We start from the raw sequence: 17880 nt of genomic DNA, 5'->3' as shown, positions 1-17880 counted from the left end.
CGCCATCACACAAACATTGGCTCCCACACATGTGGCCGCGCTTGCTGTAATCCAAACGTAATGTCATTTGACGTGCAATAAATAAGCCAATAAACCAGCTGCCTAACGGAGCAGGCTTTGACGCGGATGCCTAATTGGTGCCATGTTTATAGCCTTTGCAGCAGTCTGATCTCTCTTCTGAAATTACCATGACCGGCTTCTTGGCATTAATAGGTCAGATTTACTCTCCAATTGACTCCAAAGAGATTGTAAGTGCGATATTTGCGGACCTTACAAAAGCCATTTGCCGCTGCAATTCGGAATGATCCATAGCATCCTGCCTAAGGCATCTGCCATCGCAAAACGTACTCATGACTCAATTCTGCGAATGACGAGAAAACCCATTGCATCAGAAAAAATAGTTCAGGCTGGAAAACAACTGGATTTAAAGACTCGTAAAAATGTGCACTGCATGTGCAAAAGCTATGTGTGTTTATTTAAAACTTGTCGTACTAACAGTCGAAATGTAGACGCTAATTGGTACAAATATTGCCGGTCCCGCACCTGTGCTGAAGGCACTTCAGCGGTGCTGTTTACAGGGTGAGTGGGGGTGCGGGGTGAGTGGCCGTCTGAGGGATGTGCAGTCCAGAGGCGGTTGCGATGCACGCTCAAGGCTGTGTCTCGTCTAACGTCGAAACAAATGCGGGGCAGGTGGTGAGCGGAGTGCCTCGTGAGTGGAGCGCCATCCCTATGTCCTGCTCGAGCCGTCGGTCCGGGGCACGGAGGAGGAGGCGCAGGCCTCCAGCCCTGGCTCCGTTACAGCCATCGTTGGCAGCTCGCTCGGCACGCTTCGTCTCATTGATGGGGTTTTGGGGCCGTGACCTTTAATCCCTGGGTGTCGATGCCAATTCTAAGCCGTGTTACAGTGAGGCTCATTGTATATAGCTTAGTGGGCCCTTACCTGTGGAGATGACGGTGTTACCTCTGTGAAGTTGGTGTTTTGTCTCTCTCTCTCTTACCATTACCCATGAGCATTCTCACTTTATCTTGACTGGCCTCGGGAAGCACGGCCCGTGCTCGTGTGGGGTTCTGCACCACCAAATGCCCCTTTGGCACCACCCAAGATCACTTCTCCTTTGCGGTGAATCACTATCCTTGCCCCCCCAACAAACTAAACCATGTTTTTGTTTACCAGGCAAGACCCGCCACAAGTGATAGCTCAACAAAGTGGCTTATGTGTAGATTTATAGCAGCCAAATACTCTTAAACGCATGTTGATTCAAAATGTCGAGGAAAAAACTATCAGGACCCGGAGAAAAATTCACACGACCACGGGGAGAGAGAGAGACACGCCCCAAATATATAAAGCAGGCCTCAGGGTCGGGATCGAACCCAGGTCCTCCTGCATACCAGGCGAGGTAGTTAACATTTTGCCCCCCCCCCCACCCCAATGCTGGAGGAGCTGGAGCCAGGTGTGGTGGCGAGCTTTGCTCTCGGTGCTGCCAAGGCTCCCCTTTGCTCCCTCGTGCTTCACGGCGATGCCTGTCGACAAATGTAGCTCATGCCAGCTCTGCCTGTAGTTGTAATAGTCGCCCATGGCGTGTGTGTGGATCGTCCGCAGTGGATGCTGTGTAAACATCACGAGTGGAGCTGTATTTACATTTGGCTGTGTATGCTGCTAAACACGGGAGTGGTGGATCCCTCGTGGTGGATCCTCGCTGAATGGTCAGGTTTGCTGGCTTGTCACTTGCTTTTATCACCCCCCTCCCCCCGTAACTTTTCAAGATGCATGAGTTACCACCAACCAAAATCTTAACGTGCACCTAAAACTGTACCAACAGTGGGCCGCCCTCATGTCCCTTCAGTTGGATTCTTCCAAATTGAGGTCCGGTGTTTGTCATTTTCTGACTTATTGGTGCCCATGGATCGCAGCTCTGCATCTCTCGGCTTCTGCGGGGCTGTGCACAATGACCGAATAGGAATCTGGGGGACAGAAAAAAATATTGACCTTTTACCAGCGACCAATAAATTTCTCCAAAAGCCGAGCAGATTGCGCACCAAGGACAGCTGGGGCTTGCGCGGGTTTCTCTTGCCGTGGGGGTCGCGCCATAAACAGCGTGATTTAGGGGGCTGCCGTTAATCGAGTTTGTATGGAAATTTACACGGTTCATCGTCACCGTGGAAATGTGTAAGTGGAAGGCCTCGGATGTCACACCAGGTGCTCGCTGTATGTATGCATATTGAACTTCTTTCTGCTGTGATCGCACGAGCGGCAGGCTTCACGTGTCGATGGGATTTACGTTCCCTCAACGGTGCCGAGATCGGACCGGGATTAGGCTCGCGCTGCGCTGGCTGGCAGAGAGCTGTTGACCGGCTCTTGCGTGCCGTGACAAAGGGCAGCTGGCGAGTTTCGTGGTGGCGCTCGGTTATTCAGGGGGACGGCGCGCTGGCAGTCAATCACACTGCAAAGAGCGAAGGGGCCTTCGGGTTTCCTGTCGGCGGGCGGGTGGAAAGTTTGAATATCGCTTTGCGTTATTCCTTCCGCACTTGTGCTGCTCGAGTATAAGATCCACGTCAGCTTGAGATTGATCACTGCGATCCGTGCGGTGTGCGACCGTCAGACTGAGGGGGTGGGGGGGGTAGGGGGTGGAGCCCTGTCGCTCAGGTGGCTGTTACCTGCCATTTTTCCTGAACCGCATGCAATTTAGTGATTGACTTTCACGGGAGGGTCAACTATACCGTGTCTATTCCAAATTAAATCTCAAGGCTTTGCGCACAAACGGTTGAGGTGCTGCCCGGGTAGAGTTGTGCGTCGCAGGTAATAATTAACCTCTGCCGCACGTGCTTATTAAGGGATCTAAATAACTATGAACGCAGAGTGGAAGCCTGGGGGTGGTGTGGTGGGGGGAGGTTGCCATCCGCGGAAACGCTGGCGTGACATCCTCTGTGTGTGTTCGTAACGGCCGGGTTGCAAGTGGGGCCCGGCACAATAGCGGCGGAATCCTTTCGTCGGTGGCCGTGGCAACTGAATCGTAATGGGGTTTAACTTGCCTGTCGTTGAATGCAAAAGAAAAACAAAGAGTGTACATTTGTTTCCAAAGGTCAATGCCAGAGGTCAGGCGGTTGCCTATTTAGCAGTAAAGTTTAGAGCAGAGCAAATGTAAACCAACACACGAGGTTTCTTTGCCGCGTGTTTACTTTGGCTCGGGCCCCGTTTTAAACGAGAGCGCCCCTAAATCTGCCTCGACGTCCCACGCAGTTTTACGTGGACGGTGACTCCGCTGCGGCCGGGGCGTGCGCTCGTGCAATCCGCCCCTCCTGTTGAGCCGATCTCAGCGGCCGCCGCTTACTCTCCCTCATTGAGGACAGTCGTTTTTGTGAATCGAGCGAGCGGGGGGAGCGTGAGCCGCAGTCAGGCTCTGGGTGCCGGGAATCGAGCGGCGTAGGAGGCGGCGCGGGGAAGCTGCCGACGGTTTTTCACCCCAGCGCCAAGCTTTAGAACGACCGCATTTTTATACGCATGCTGTGTGTTTTAAATGAATAGTTTACTGTCTTTTGTGAAGTTAACTTGGTCGGTTGTCATAAGTAATGCATTTTGGATAATCTGATTAGCCAAGTGCACACCATCTCATTTAAGTTGTTTTGCTGACTAAATGAACCGTTCTACATCCGGCTATTGTGAATAAAACTTGGACTATGGCAGTATTAAGTAATTGACTGCCTGTGGTGAGGTGCAGTGCACCATGAATATCAAGTTCCCAGCAGTTCACATTTTCCTTAAGCAATTGTGGCCGGGCGGTGCTGCGACCACACAACACTTGACGCTTGTCAATTTAAATCCCATTCGGGTTACCCGAAAACATCGTTACTCCTGGCCGTGTAAAACAAGAACCGCTTTGCGGGAAGGCAACTGTGGAGGTCGCCCTGCGCCGAGACCCGCGTGTGCGAGACCCGCGTGCGCGAGACCCGCGTGCGCGAGACCCGCGTGCGCGAGACCCGCGTGCGAATGCCGTGTGTGCGAATCCCGCATACGAATGCCGCGTGCGAACTCTGTGTGTCGCGCAGGCGTGATCCGCACGGCGGAGCGGCTGGACGCGGAGACGCGCTCGCGCTACTGGCTCAGCGTGTTCGCCGTGGACCGCGCGCTTGTGCCGCTCGCATCCACGCTGCACGTCTTCGTCGAGGTGGAGGACGTCAACGACTGCGCGCCCCTCACCGAGGAGCCCATGTACCGCCCCGCCGTGCCCGAGAACTCTCCCGCCGGCCTCGCCGTGCTGCAGGTCCGCGCCAGCGACGCGGACGCGGGCGGCGCCGCGCCGCTCTCCTTCCGCATCTCCAGCGGCAACCCCCAGGGATTCTTCTCCATCGACGCCCGCACCGGTGAGCTCCACTGTCGCGTGGCGCGTCTCCTCCGTCGCGCGGTTGGCTAACGTACGGCGTGAAAGAAGTTTGACATGCATGCGTGTGTCTCCTGCATCGCATAGCATGTGTGTCTCCCTCCATCTAATAGTGCCGTGTGTTTTTCCCTCCATCTAATAGCGGTGTGTGTGTCTCCTGCATTGTATAGCGTGCCGGATTGTGCGGCACGGCGTGGGAGCTTCATGGCGACACGTCCACCCACATTCACCCCCCCCCCCCTCCTCTATATAACCGCCATATAATGGTCTGTCTTTCTCTAATAAACTTTTATTTTTATAGGGCGATATGTCACTCCGAGCTTGCGCTCCTATCACAGGGGTGTTAGAGCGATCTATGCGAGGCACAGGGGCCACTTTGGCTGACTCAACGTTAGACCGACGCCTGCTTACGGACACCGGCTGCATCGTCCGCATCCTGACCAGCTGCGGGGCGAAACGTTTTGTCAGCTCGTATGAGAAGAGCCCACAGGCCCCAAGTGGCAGGCGCCTCTGTGTGCGTTCTGCCACAGGCTGCACTTCAGCTTGTGTGCGTCCCCACAGCCCCCACACGGGAGTGGCCCAGTGGCGGCTCCGTGTGTGTATCGTGTGACAGCCCCTGCCAGACTCTCTCGGCAGAGGAGAACTGCAAAGCTGCAAAACGGGTATTGCGGGTGATGTTCGCATCCACTCGCCCCCCGCTGCCCCGCGGCCCCCTGCCCTCGCAAGACCTCCCGCTGTGGCGTTTGTGGACGACGTGATGGGGGGAACCAAGAGAGGAAGGGGGCGGCGCACGTCCGCAGACCCTGGCCGATTGTGTCGTCAGTAGAGAGCACTCTTGCGTAGTGTGGGTCACACACACACAGAGCACATCCATTATTACGTTGCTGTACTGACAAGAGCAGGTGCACTGTGGCAGTGACTTCTCTCCGCGGAGACACGAGGGTACGGCCCGGCCATGGCGCTCGGTGGGGGGAGGCTCCACGCCATGCGAGTCCCAGCGACAGCCGGACCGCCGCTCCGGAGGAGAGCGGTTATGGCGCATGGCGGATGCATTCCTAGAAAATGTCATCGCCGTTAGTTTTCCCTGTGTCATTGGAGTCATGCGGCGAGGAGACGTCCATGATATCTTAAATATCACCCTCGAGACTTTTTATGTATGTTGAACTTCTTTCGCACCGTACGTAGCCAACCGTGCTTATCGGAGGTGCCGGTGGAAGGACAACAAACTAAACATAAAAAGCAGTTCTCAAGAAATTAGTTTTTAATCTAGACGATTTAAAAGTACATAGCTCCCAGCGGCTTACGAATATCGGAAGGAATAAGCGGTCGGCAAGTGAAGCTGAGCACCCAGCAGGATAAGGCCCAGGGGCAGTTCGTCGCCTGCAGCGTCCCCCGATGTTCATGCCTCGCTGCGCAGCGTCTCCATCCCGCACGCCCGTGGCACGATGCCTCACGGCGGCTCTCCTTTCGTAACTCGCCAGGATCCCGGAGAATTGTTTGCGGCACGCCGCAAGCTTCTGAGCAGCTGATTTCCCATTGATTCCCCAGGGGATTTCATTTACTCCGTGGATTCGTCGTGAACTCTCTCCAGCTCAGATGACACCCGGCACTGCAGTGGCGTTGCCAAAGCATTTCGTTGACTTAGCCTAGGATGAGAGTCTTAATAGAGGCTAATCCTGAGAACATTTGAGAGGTGGTACTATAAACTAAAACCATAAACTATTTCTATTTGACTAGATAAGGCCTACTGAGCTACATAGCTCTGTTCAGAAGCCACCTAGCCATAAATGATAGCTCAACGAAGTGGCTTATCACATGAAAATGTATCGCAGCCAAATACTCTAAACACACATTGATTGGAGGGACAACCAGAGGACCCGTAAAAAAATCCACACGACCACTGGGAGAGAGAGACATGCAAACTCCAAATATACAGGCGTCAGGGTCGGGATCGAACCCACGACGAGGTAGTCAACGTCTCCTAGCCACCGTGGGTTCTGCAGCAGAGCGCTGTGGGGCATGCGATTGGGCGTCGTCGGCCGAGGGATCGCCGAGGAATCCACGCGAAGACTCGGCGGGTAGCGGCGCCGTGACGGTGTCGCTGGACGTGCCGCGGGGCATTTCCCCTTCGTCAGAGCTCGCGCCGCCGCCGGCGTGCTCGGACCGTGCGCGGAGCCATGGGAGTCGTGGGCGGCCCGGTGCAATTCATGGAATTTGACCGGCCCGTTGATGACGATGCCGGTGGTGGTCACTGCTGATGCAGTTTTTTCTGACACATTTCACCGCATTTGGCGGAAACTTGCGATTCGAAGATTAATAACGAGGTCATTGCCGTCAGTACTGATTCCAACTGGGCAATACCGCGGCGCAACATTCGTCCTGCAAAATTTTAATCTCTGAATTCAGGTCCCGGTCGGAGGTGAACTCGGCGCATCGTCCCTCCAGCAACTCAAGTTATGGTCGCCCTACGGAGAGGCTGGGCTCCACTGTGGTGGGAATGTGCGATTTCCACCGCTGCTTTGAAGCCACGAGACAGAGGGAGATGACGAGGACCTTCGGCAGACAACGATGGACGACTGGGGGTCGTGTCGCCCTCATTTTCAGCCAGGGCGTGGCAAAGCAGCGCTCTTTTGTCCAGATAGAAGGGGCTAAAGGAGCGCGAGGCACGTCTCGAGAAGAGGTTGGCTGATGTGGCACACAGGAGGAGACCCTGTGTCGAGTGCATTTGCCTGCAGCTAGAACTAGCGGCATCTGGATCAATCAGTGTGGGAGAGCAGCTGCGTGGTGTCTGTTTGAACAAACCATCTTGGACTGCTGCTAGTGGTAGCTGTAAAATTGTAACGTAGTTGAACTTCACTTGCAGTGGTGTAGCAGGACGATGTGGAACATTTGACTGCTCTGATGGAGCACCAATGCTGCCATCTAAGTAAAAAGTGCACAGTGAGCCAACATTTTTGGGTTGTGGCTCTTCTTCAAAGCGCCAAACATTCTCTTGTATATTCCCTCCCAATGAATACTCATGTGCTTTTCATCGTTGAGACGTATATATTCGCGAAAGGAGAATCCTTTGTGAAGTATCACTGGAACAACTGCATTCCGTTTGTGGCCGGGCTGATTTCACACGGAGGGTGAATCACGGGCGGGCGAGCTGTCTCCGGAATTAAGCCAACGGGGCACGGGGAAGAGGGAGAGAGAGCTAACAACAACAACCGCGATTCGCCACGAAGTGGCGGTGACGTCACTACGGTGCTTGTGCCAGGCTATGTGCACCTTGTAGCCACGTGAAGTGTCGAACGCCCGCTGGCAGGCAGGAGGTCACGGGGCAGACCCAGGTGCCACGGATCGACTGACTGAGATGACTGGCTGATGCACCACCTGTGGCTCCTAGCCTCCCGGCGCTCCGCTCGTTGTTGTGAGCTTCGTTCCTCCGCCCTCCGTTGTTGCTGGAGGGCGACTGCCTCCAACTGCCCAGTAGCAGCGTCCTTCACGAGCCTCCTCCACAGAGGCCGATCTTGACACCGCTGGCACCAGTCATCGGCAAGTCCACTCAGCTCCACATCCTCCTGCGCCACATCACTCCATCTCTTCTCCAGCCCGTGCCGCGCCTGTTTAGCCCCCTCTATCTGGCCGAACGAAGGCTGTTTAGGCATGCGGTGGCTGGGAATGAGGTAAACACGCACGCACACACACAGGGGCGTTGGTAACACTTGGCTAAAATACACTTACATTCCCACTCTACTCTAATCACTCTCGGTATGCCAAAGCCATCTTATTCCCTGCCAAAGGAATGTGGAATTTGCACCACTCACCCAAGGCACTTGAAATACCGAGGCTTCTTACCACCACACTGCCAATGAGCCTGATGCCTGCATCCGGGCAAAAGCACAGCTCCGAGAGTAACGCGTGGGGCTCAATATCGAGAGTTATTATCGATGCCCGGTTCATATACCAGCAACCATCTCGAGATATTAATAGGAATCTTTTCAAGGCACAGCATTGTGAAGTGTTCTTGTTGGCTCGGCGTGCATTATTTAGGCTGCCTTCCTTCTCTACGCCTGTTGATCTGAAAAAGGACAATTCCCCTCATGCCATCTTAACGCATTTTTTTTTCATTCTTTCAACACGTCGGAGGAGGCAAACGACGAAGTGCTTAAGCGTTTAATTAATGATCACAAAGCTCTACTTCTGACACTCGAATGCTACAAACGTGAGTTGTCGAGCAGGATCAAGGCCGGCGGTGTTGCCCGTTCTGGCTGCGAGAGTCGAGGGTTTGAGGTCGCGCTGCGGGGCTCCTCGCGCAAGCTCGCAACGGAATTCAACAACTTCCGATGTTTCCTGTTTAGAGGCGGCAGGGCTGAGACGCGCCGCGGCGCCCCCTGCGGACGCCACCCTTGGCGCCGGGCCCCAGGAGGAGCCGGCGCGGCCTCGTTGCCGCATGCCTGCGCCCGAAACGCGATGGGGGCTGACGGGAGTGGCGTGCTCGTGGACGTGTTCCAGGCTCTGAAACGCGATCGCACTAAATTATCGCACAACTCGAATCGTGGGTGGCGGGGGGGCCCTTTCAAAAAATTCAGTTCCACGTGAAATAAGTTCCGCTATCACCTGCAATTAATTTTCTTTCTGCCTCTGACCCTGGTTTATTTTGAATGAGCCTTGCATTGGCAGATTTGGATAATTCCCGAATGGCTGCTTTGGTGGGTGGCAGGAGGCCGGAATGCCCAGAGGAAATGGCTACAAGCACAAACGTGTTCAGGGCGTCTCTTGCGCGATGGAATCTGCAAGATGCGCTGAACCTTCGCTTCCGAGAGCGCTTGATTGCAGCCGCGTGTCTCCACGTCCGGCAGACAGCAGAGATGTGGTCCCGGCATCCGAGGTGCCACCTGTGGCCCTAAGAAGGGAGCCACGGCTGGGAAATACGAGAGCTCAAGAGCCGGGCAGAGAGGCGCCACATCCTGAGATGTGACCCCTGGATGCGTGAATGTTGAAATTCAAGGATAGAAATGCACACGGCTCCTCATGGGATGTGCATTTCATTGCAGCGGCCTTTGTCATCGTTGAGTATTGGTACATGCCCGGTCGGCTTGATTCAACAGGAGACTGTCATGCTGCACCCGTTTTGATTTATGTGCAAGCCTGTTGTGTCATAGGGCTTTGATGTGTCAAGGCACATGGAGGAGTGCGTGTGTTTGCACGCTTACCTTGGAGTTGTACGGACAGTGGTGTAGCGATTAACACAGTCATTACTTCACTGCGGTCCGAGCAACGTGCTCGCTCAAATCTCTAAATGACGAGAATACCAATATCAGCAGCGAACTTTAATTCAGGCTTGTAAACAAATATATTTAACAGATTTTGTATATGCAGCGCACACCTCATTGTTAGTTAATCTCCGCGCATAAGTGCAACAGATTATACACATACGTTGTAGTGTTGCACCTGTGTTTGTACGGCAGTTTTATTTTACAAACGGCGTCATCCCAATTTCGACGTTTTGGCGAAGAGCCGTGCTGGCCCGCGTGAGTGCGAGTCGGCCGGGGCGTCGTGTGGCCACCGGCCCCGGGGAGATGCCGGCACGCACGGCGGCCCGTTGCTTCCCCTTACCGATACCAGATGGCCCACGCTCGCGCTCCGTCAAGAGGTCCCCACTCCACGGTCGTGATCCGGTGCACCTATTTATTGCAGCGTTAATTTGTATTTATTTAGTGTCGTAATGAGTGGCCGAGCTAAAAACTGCGCTTGTTGCAATGGGGAGCCAAAGTTGAATCGTGATGGCTGCCCACGTTCGTACTCGGAACGTTGGCTGTGCTGCCTCTGCTCTGTAGCCTGCTCGCTCTCGCGTATTTCCAGGTGGCGCCGCCTTTGCAAAATAAGCGGTGCTGTTTGTCGCGTCTCGATGGGTTGATTTTGTCTCCTGGTTAAATAAAGGATGGTAACGACGACGACTGCGACGCTGACAATGTCGTAAAGCAGCTTATGTACCACACCTCCAAGGCGCAAGCTGTGCAACAGTGCCCCCAAGTAGACTAACAGGGAGTCGCCGTGTCTGCGTCGAGGTGAACGACGTGTAAGCCGCGTGCGCTGCCGCTCTGTGTCGCCTCTCAGGTCTCATCTCCACCACCGCACGCAAATTGGACCGGGAGCAGCAGGCCGAGCACGTCATGGAGGTTCGATCGTCCCACACTCCGCCTGCCGCCCAGTCACATGGCGCCACTCCCTGCTTCTTACCGCACCTGAATAATAACAGCTGCGAATTAAAACGCCCCCCCCCCCCCCCTATTTGCACGGGGCCTTGTGATGCGATTGCATTGACACGCTTTACGAATCCAACCGGTCTCCTACCTGTTTCTGCGTGCACTTTTGTGGCCAAACGTGTGTGTGTGTGCGTGCGTGAACGTGTATGTGTGCCTAGCCTGGCACAAGCACCGTGGTGATGTCACCACCACTTAGTGGCGAATGGCGGTTGTTGTGTGCGATAGTGCAGCAGTTGGCGCGCTGCGAACCAACCCGGCAATCCGAGTTCAATTCCCGCTCACGGCCAACACCAGTGACGATTATTTGAACCAGTCCTGGGCCTCCCCTAGGTCGACTCGGCCTCAAATAAGTACCTGGCGCGGTGTGTGGCCACCCACCCCCTCGTGTGCCATGCCGGCCTTCATAGGTGCTTGCTTAACTGCGCTTGCCCCAACATTCTGTTAAGGCTACACGGGGGTCTTTTCCTTTGTCTTTGTGTGCTCGTGTCGGCAGGTGACGGTGTCGGACCAGGGCCCGTCCCCCCGCTCGTCGTCGGCGCGCGTGGCGGTGCGCGTCCTCGACGAGAACGACAACCGCCCGGCGTTCTCGCAGCGCGTGTACCGCACACGCCTCCCCGAGCGCGAGCGCAGCCGGCGCCGCGAGCCCGTGTACCGCGTGTTCGCCTCGGACGCCGACGAGGGCCCCAACGCCGACCTCTCCTACTACATCGAGGGCGGCAACGAGGGCGGCCGCTTCTTCATCGACCCCACCACCGGGGTCGTTTCCACGGCGCACCCCTTCCAGGCCGGCAGCCACGAGATTCTCACGGTGAGAAGAAGCCGGGAATGAGCGGGAGACTCGGCCGCCGTCCGGAGCGCTGCTGGCGGGGTGAGGGGGGGGCACCTTTGTCTGCCCAGTGCGAATGTTCAGGCTGGACGTCGACTTCAGGCTGAGTTGCCCACGGGGGAAGCCAAGGCCAGGCTCTTGATTCTATTTTCCGCTCGCACTGTATTGTTTCTGGAGTTGAAACCCAGGTCACTCGGATTATAATGTAGTGTTGCTAACCACTGCACCGCTATTCCCGCACAAAGACCAAAGATGACAACGAGCGAAGGGGGGTGGGCCCCGGTCGGACACACGCACAAGCGCGCACAAAGATCCCCCGTGTAGCCTCAAGGGACTTTTGGGGAAAGCGCTGTTAGCGGGCACCTATGAAGGCCGGCACGGTACACGAGGGGGTGGGTGGCCAGCACCACGCCCAGCTGCCTTTGTCTCTTCAGTGACGATATTTACACACCAAACCAGTTACTCATTTGAGGCTGAGTCGACCTAGGGGAGGCCAAGGACCAGTTCAGATAATGTGTTGGCCGTGAGCTGGAATCGGGTCGCCAGGTTCGTAGAGCAGCGCGCTAACCGCTACACGACCACTCCCCATTGCATCCACCAATAATTCAGCCGTATTTTCTCAGCGCGATCACTGCTCATGCAAACCAGTGACTGGTCTCCGCGTCGAGGCGGTGAGCCGAGGCCACGGCCAAGTAAGACGCACGCTGCCGGACATTGCGCCGCTTCGTTCAGCTCGGAGTGGGGGCATGAGTCTGATAGGAGGTTGAGAAGCCATCGCTTGCTGCGGTCCTGCTGCTGCCGCTGCTGCTGCCGCTGCCGGAGGCGAGTTTCCCTCCGCCGCTCGTGACCGTGCCTCTCGTGCCGTACCCTCGGTGCCCCCGCAGGTGAAGGCGGTGGACAACGGGCGGCCCCAGCAGGTGGCGCGTGCGCGCGTCCACATGGAGTGGGTGATGGTGCCGCGGGCGTCCAGCGAGCCGCTGAGATTCGACGAGCCCGTCTTCAGCTTCACGGTGCTGGAGAGCGACGCGGTGAACCACATGGTCGGCATCGTGTCCGCGCATCCCCAGGACGTGCCGCTGTGGTTCGCCATCCTCGGTGAGCTCCTCCGCACGGCGGCGAGACCGGAAGATCCGTTGCCCTCGCCTCCGATGAGCACGGTTGGCTACGTACGCTACGAAAGAAGTTCAACGTGCATACGTATGCTCGCCCACAGCAGTCCGTTACTGCTGTTGCGCACCTCGGTGTGGCGATGTTTTTGTGGGGTTGGTGGGTCACCTGGGGACGCGGGCTGCTGTGCGTGACACCAACGTGCTGAGTGCCCCTGTGGGGGTGGTAGAGCCGGCCGTACCATGCTTCTGTGGGTCTTGCCCACAAGAAAATAACCCAAACGTTTAAAACACAACACTCCTGTGCATCCATACTCTGTGGTTTTTTCGGAAAAGTCACATAGGTATAAAATAAAATAAATGTAATCACGACGTTTCGATCGCAACACAAGCAATCATCATCAGGTGGGAAAACCACAGCAAGAATAATTTTTTGCTGAAGTGGGAGAGAGAGTTGGTGTGGTAAGAGGTTATACAGGCAATGAAGGGGGAGGAGCAAGGGGGGGGAGAGGGAGGGGTGGGGGGAGGTTCTGCGTGGTGTCGTAGTACCTGGTGGAGTATGGATCCCTGCAGTCACGAAAACCTCAAATCGAGATACTCGTGTGCATTGTCTGGACGACTCACTGAATTAGCAGCGCAATTAACAGCACTGATAATTTGCTTCGAAAAAGTATGAATAGCTCAAACATTGTACTGCCGAACTTTAACTTAAATCGTGCTCTTTGGTAAGAAAAACTAAAAGGATCACTGAGCGATCCTAATCAGACTGAATGTGGCAAGGCGATTGAAAACGTAGTTCTAGATTGAAAACTAATTTCTTTCAAACCGCTTTTTCTGTTTAGTTTGTTGTCCTTCCCCCGCACCTCCGATTAGCACGGTTGGATACGTACGGTGCAAAAAAAAGTTTAAACGACATGCGGTGCACTTACATCCTGACACCGTTGAGTGGGGTGGTGGGCGGGCAATGAGAGAAAGGAGGAGGAGCGGTGAGCCGGAGCGAGGAGGGGGACCGCCCGCTCCGTCGACGCCACCAGGCAGCTGCGTTTGTCACCTTTGCCAAAATGTTTAGTTCAACCGTGCCTCTCTTCAAGTTGCAGCTCGCTCGCCGTAAGTCTCGCGGCAGCCGACTGGGGCACGAGCCACCACCTGTGCACAGCGGAGATTCCGAGAAGTGTCGTCGGGGTCGTAGAAGACGCTTTGTCTCCGGCCTACCGGGGCGACGGTGCTTCTCGTGATCGGAGCCCTTTGTGATGACCCAGTGATTGAGACACAATGCCCCCCCCCTTAGCAATGGAGACTTTGGGGATACAAACTAAATTCATTTAATTGGTTACAATTGACGGATCTATATATATTTTTGTCAGATGCGTTAAGACAAGAGAAAAAGCTAGTTATTAAAATCTATAATTATGTTTTTATTGTAAATGACATCATTCAGAGGGCATGGGCAGGACATGCCATGGCTGGTGGGGGGCAGGGAGGAAAGTGGTGGGGTAGATGGGGGGGGATGGAAGAGTAGGGGGGTAGCAGGGGTAGGGGAGCTGGGGTCGGCGAGATGGGAAGGTAGGAGAGCTGGGGGGTAGGGGAGCTGGGGGGTAGGGGACTTGGGGGGTAGGGGACTTGGGGGGTAGGGGAGATGGGAAGGTAGGGGAGCTGGGGGGTAGGGGAGATGGGAAGGTAGGGGAGCTGGGGGGTAGGGGAGATGGGAAGGTAGGGGAGCTGGGGTAGGGGACTTGGGGGGTAGGGGAGCTGGGGGGTAGGGGACTTGGGGGGTAGGGGACTTGGGGGGTAGGGGAGATGGGAAGGTAGGGGAGCTGGGGGGTAGGGGAGATGGGAAGGTAGGGGAGCTGGGGGGTAGGGGAGATGGGAAGGTAGGGGAGCTGGGGTAGGGGACTTGGGGGGTAGGGGAGCTGTGGGGTAGGGGACTTGGGGGGTAGGGGACTTGGGGGGTAGGAATGTGGAGCTCGGCAAGCAGTACTGGGCGTTTGTCTGGGCGTGAGTTTGTTCAGCAGACTCCAGGAGGGGTGGGGGGGGGTCTCTGTCTCATGGACCCGATTGGTCGGCTGCCAGCGGCCGGGGTGCGGTTGTTGTCAACTGGCTTTTCACATGCGTGGGTGTGGGAGATGGCACCATTGTGAGCGTATTTACGAGCGCCTTCTCAATCTGGGGGATTGCATCGTAAATACCCGAGATGTGCGAGAATTGAGAGCCCTGCAAAGGCCACGCGGTCGACGGTGTGAACTAAACAAGGGGAGAGGTGGGAATCTGGCCCAGCTGTAGCCCAGCCCAGCTGTAGCCTAGCCCAATGCAATCGGTCATGGGGAACGTGCGACGAAACGCCTTGGTACGGAATGCAGAATGAGTCCGCGTATTTGTTTATCATTAAGAGAAGAGTCAACAGCGGCAGGCTGGGGTTAGTGCAAGGCTGAATTTCTCCCTGAGTGCTTGTGTGTCTGGCCTACGACAAATCAACAAGGAGCTGCCTGATCGCATCAGATCTGGGAAGCGAGGCACGGTTGAGCCTGCCCAACGCTTGAATGGGTGACCAACACCAGGCACACACGTGATGTTGTAGGCAGGACACAGTGCAGCAAAATCCACCGTTACACCCCTCCCACGTTTACGCCCATCGCCATCGTCAACTGGCTCTCACCAGCACGGTGAAGTATGGTCAAATAACCCCACGACCCACACACGGTTTTCCCCGCAAATGCGAGCGTGTGTGTGTGTCTAAGCATCTCACCCGGTCACTTACCGCGTTCCACGCTCCTCCCTCCGCTGGCTCTCTGCTGCCCCCTCCCGCCCTCTCGCTGAACGACACGGACCGCCACATGGGGCCACCGGGCCAGAGAGCTCTTCCATATTGTCCAGTTGTCCTGTTCCCACTCGTGCGTGGCGCAAGCTGCCCGTGCGCGTGCCGGTAGCGCTAAGACGTGACGGTGCGGCTCTGCCCGCGTTTACCGTAGAGTGTGGGGGAACTCTACGCTCCATCGCTGGCGCCGCGCTCGCCCCAACGCTGGAGCCGAGGGTCCCTTGTGAGAAAGCGGCTGTGGCCGGGCTGGGAGCTGATGTTGTTCTACTTTTACATTTGATTTGTTACGGATTAAAGTTTTTTTTTATCAAGTGTGCCACGTCTCCAAGAGTGAGTTGACGTTGGTTATCGGTAATATTTTTTGCTTTCATCAACGATGCCATGGAACGACATGGTAGTCCCATCCCTGACCGTTAGCGCATGTTGTGTGTTTGTTGGTAGTGCGCTCTGTGTGGCGAGATGCTAATTACTTCGCCTGGCATACAGGAAGTTGTGGATTCGATCCCGACCCTGAAGCCTGTATATTTGGAGTTTGCATGTTCTCCCCGTGGTTGCGTGGATTTTGCTCCGGTTTTTCCCTCCACATTAAGAATCAACATCACGCGTTTAAAGTATTTGCCTGCTATACATTTACACACGATGAGCCACTTTGTCGAGCTATCATTTGTGGTCAGGTCGCTTCTGAAAAAAAGAGCTATATAGCTCAGTCGGCCTTGGCTGGTAAAATAACACATATTTTCAATAGTTTATAGTGTGTGTTAGCCATTGGAGACCAATATACAAGCTGTGTGTAGCTTTGTGCGCAAGGAGCGAGTGCGATGCTGGGTTACGCGCACGCGGCCAGCTTGGTTCCGTCATGGGTGCGAAGCGCGATGCCGCTGCCGCCGCCGCTGCCACCGCGATCCAGTGCCCGCGGTAAGGGGAGGCGTGCGCCGTGCCGCGTTGTGCCCAGGCGGGAACGTGGACAGCCGCTTTGACGTGGAACGCGGCACGGGGACCCTGGTGGTGGCGAAGCCGCTGGACGCCGAGCAGAAGTCGCACTACAACTTGACGGTGGAAGTGACGGATGGGACGCGCGCCCTCGTCACACAGGTGGGCCGCACTGCACAGGGCCCGTCGCGGCGGGCACGGGGGTGCGGGTTTTTACGGAAATGTTATCGTTGTCATCGCGCTCGCCGGGTCCCTGAGACTCTTGGTCAGGAGGGTCCAGGTTTCTTCGCGGCAGGGGGCGATGTCGCCACGCTGCACGGAGTCCCGTGCGCACGGCAACGGCTCACCGGCTCGCGCCGCCCTCGCCCTCAGATCTACATCAAAGTGATCGACGTCAACGACCACCGGCCCGAGTTCTCCAGGCCGCTGTACGAGGCAAGCGTGCGGGAGGACGTGCCGCCCAACACGGAGGTGGCGCGCGTGTCGGCGTCGGACGGCGACGAGAAGGACCGCCTCATCTACACGCTCTACGGCAGCGCGGAGCCCGCCAGCGCCCGCCTCTTCCGCCTCGACCCGGCCACGGGCGTGCTGTACACGGCCGAGCCGCTCGACCACGAGAGCCAGCTCCGGCACACGCTCACCGTCATGGTGAGGGCGGCGCCCGCTGCGTCCGCGCTACCCCAAGGGGTGATCAGGTTTACAATGGTGGAGGACAAGGCGCGTGTCTGTACTGACATGCGTACAGAACCCGGTTCAGTGTGACAGACGCCAGGACTTGAAATTGACTCGAGACGACTCGAGTCAATGTTGACAAACGGAACGCATCATCCTCAATTAGTGGCATTCTCCAGCGGTACAAACTTTGGCAGTCTTGGCAACGTGATGCGCGGGGAATCTACGTGTACACGCACCTGCGTTGTGGTGAAGTGCGATGAACTGTGGAGTGTCTAGTCGGGGACACACATTTCCAGCGTGTCTACCCAAACCACTTGCACGTGTCCCGTGAGCGCGGTGCACCTTACCACCACGTGTCCCGTGACCTCCTGTGACCTGTGAACAGGACTTGGCCGCTTCCTCATGGCCCTGCGCACCGAACGGGCGGTGGGAGACAGATGTGGTGTGCCCAGTGTGTACGCGTGGATAATAGTGAATAATAATTTAGAGTCGTTACGCGTCGCACGGCAAAGAGGGAAACCGCAGACGAGCGAGAAGGCAGGCGGCAGGCAGGCAGGCGGTGAACCAGTGACAGCAATTGGCCAAGGTCTGCGATTCTCTGTATGGACGTATTAGCGGTACACCGGTGCAGCATAAGACACCGGTCATTGTAAAACGGTTTAAAAAATTTTTTTAACTGACATTCTTCTTCCGACTGCAAGCAACATCACTGATTCTGATGCGTACCCCGCAAGATTTTCCGACCGGGGGTCGCAAATTGTGGGGGAAAATAACAAAAGTTAACGCGGAAAATTTGTGGGGTTTTTTTTATACTCCCACGCACCGCCGGTTATACCCCCAATGCGTTCATATGTTCAGGTTTTTAACCATCAAACGAGCACTGACCGTGACTCCGGCTGTGCAG

At 55.9% G+C, this 17880-nt stretch overlaps 1 protein-coding gene across 4 annotated transcripts in view; it reads left to right on the top strand.

Moving 5' to 3' along the window:
* The window catches only part of LOC144936087 (protocadherin Fat 1-like), a 109526-nt gene that overhangs the window by 55983 nt on the left and 35663 nt on the right, over positions 1 to 17880 (top strand). For all 4 annotated transcript variants that reach the window (XM_078862923.1, XM_078862924.1, XM_078862922.1 and 1 more), the window contains exons 3-8: positions 4045 to 4359; positions 10479 to 10540; positions 11121 to 11435; positions 12338 to 12548; positions 16324 to 16463; positions 16674 to 16949. In XM_078862923.1, the coding sequence (XP_078719049.1) occupies positions 4045 to 4359; positions 10479 to 10540; positions 11121 to 11435; positions 12338 to 12548; positions 16324 to 16463; positions 16674 to 16949 (1319 nt within the window). The remainder of the gene's footprint in view (positions 1 to 4044; positions 4360 to 10478; positions 10541 to 11120; positions 11436 to 12337; positions 12549 to 16323; positions 16464 to 16673; positions 16950 to 17880) is intronic.

The sequence above is a fragment of the Lampetra fluviatilis genome, chromosome 15 (genome assembly GCF_964198595.1).
Source record: "Lampetra fluviatilis chromosome 15, kcLamFluv1.1, whole genome shotgun sequence".
Lineage (NCBI taxonomy): Eukaryota > Metazoa > Chordata > Hyperoartia > Petromyzontiformes > Petromyzontidae > Lampetra > Lampetra fluviatilis.
The sequence above is the reverse complement of the archived record's forward strand: the minus strand, read 5'-3'. Positions and strand labels throughout refer to the sequence as shown.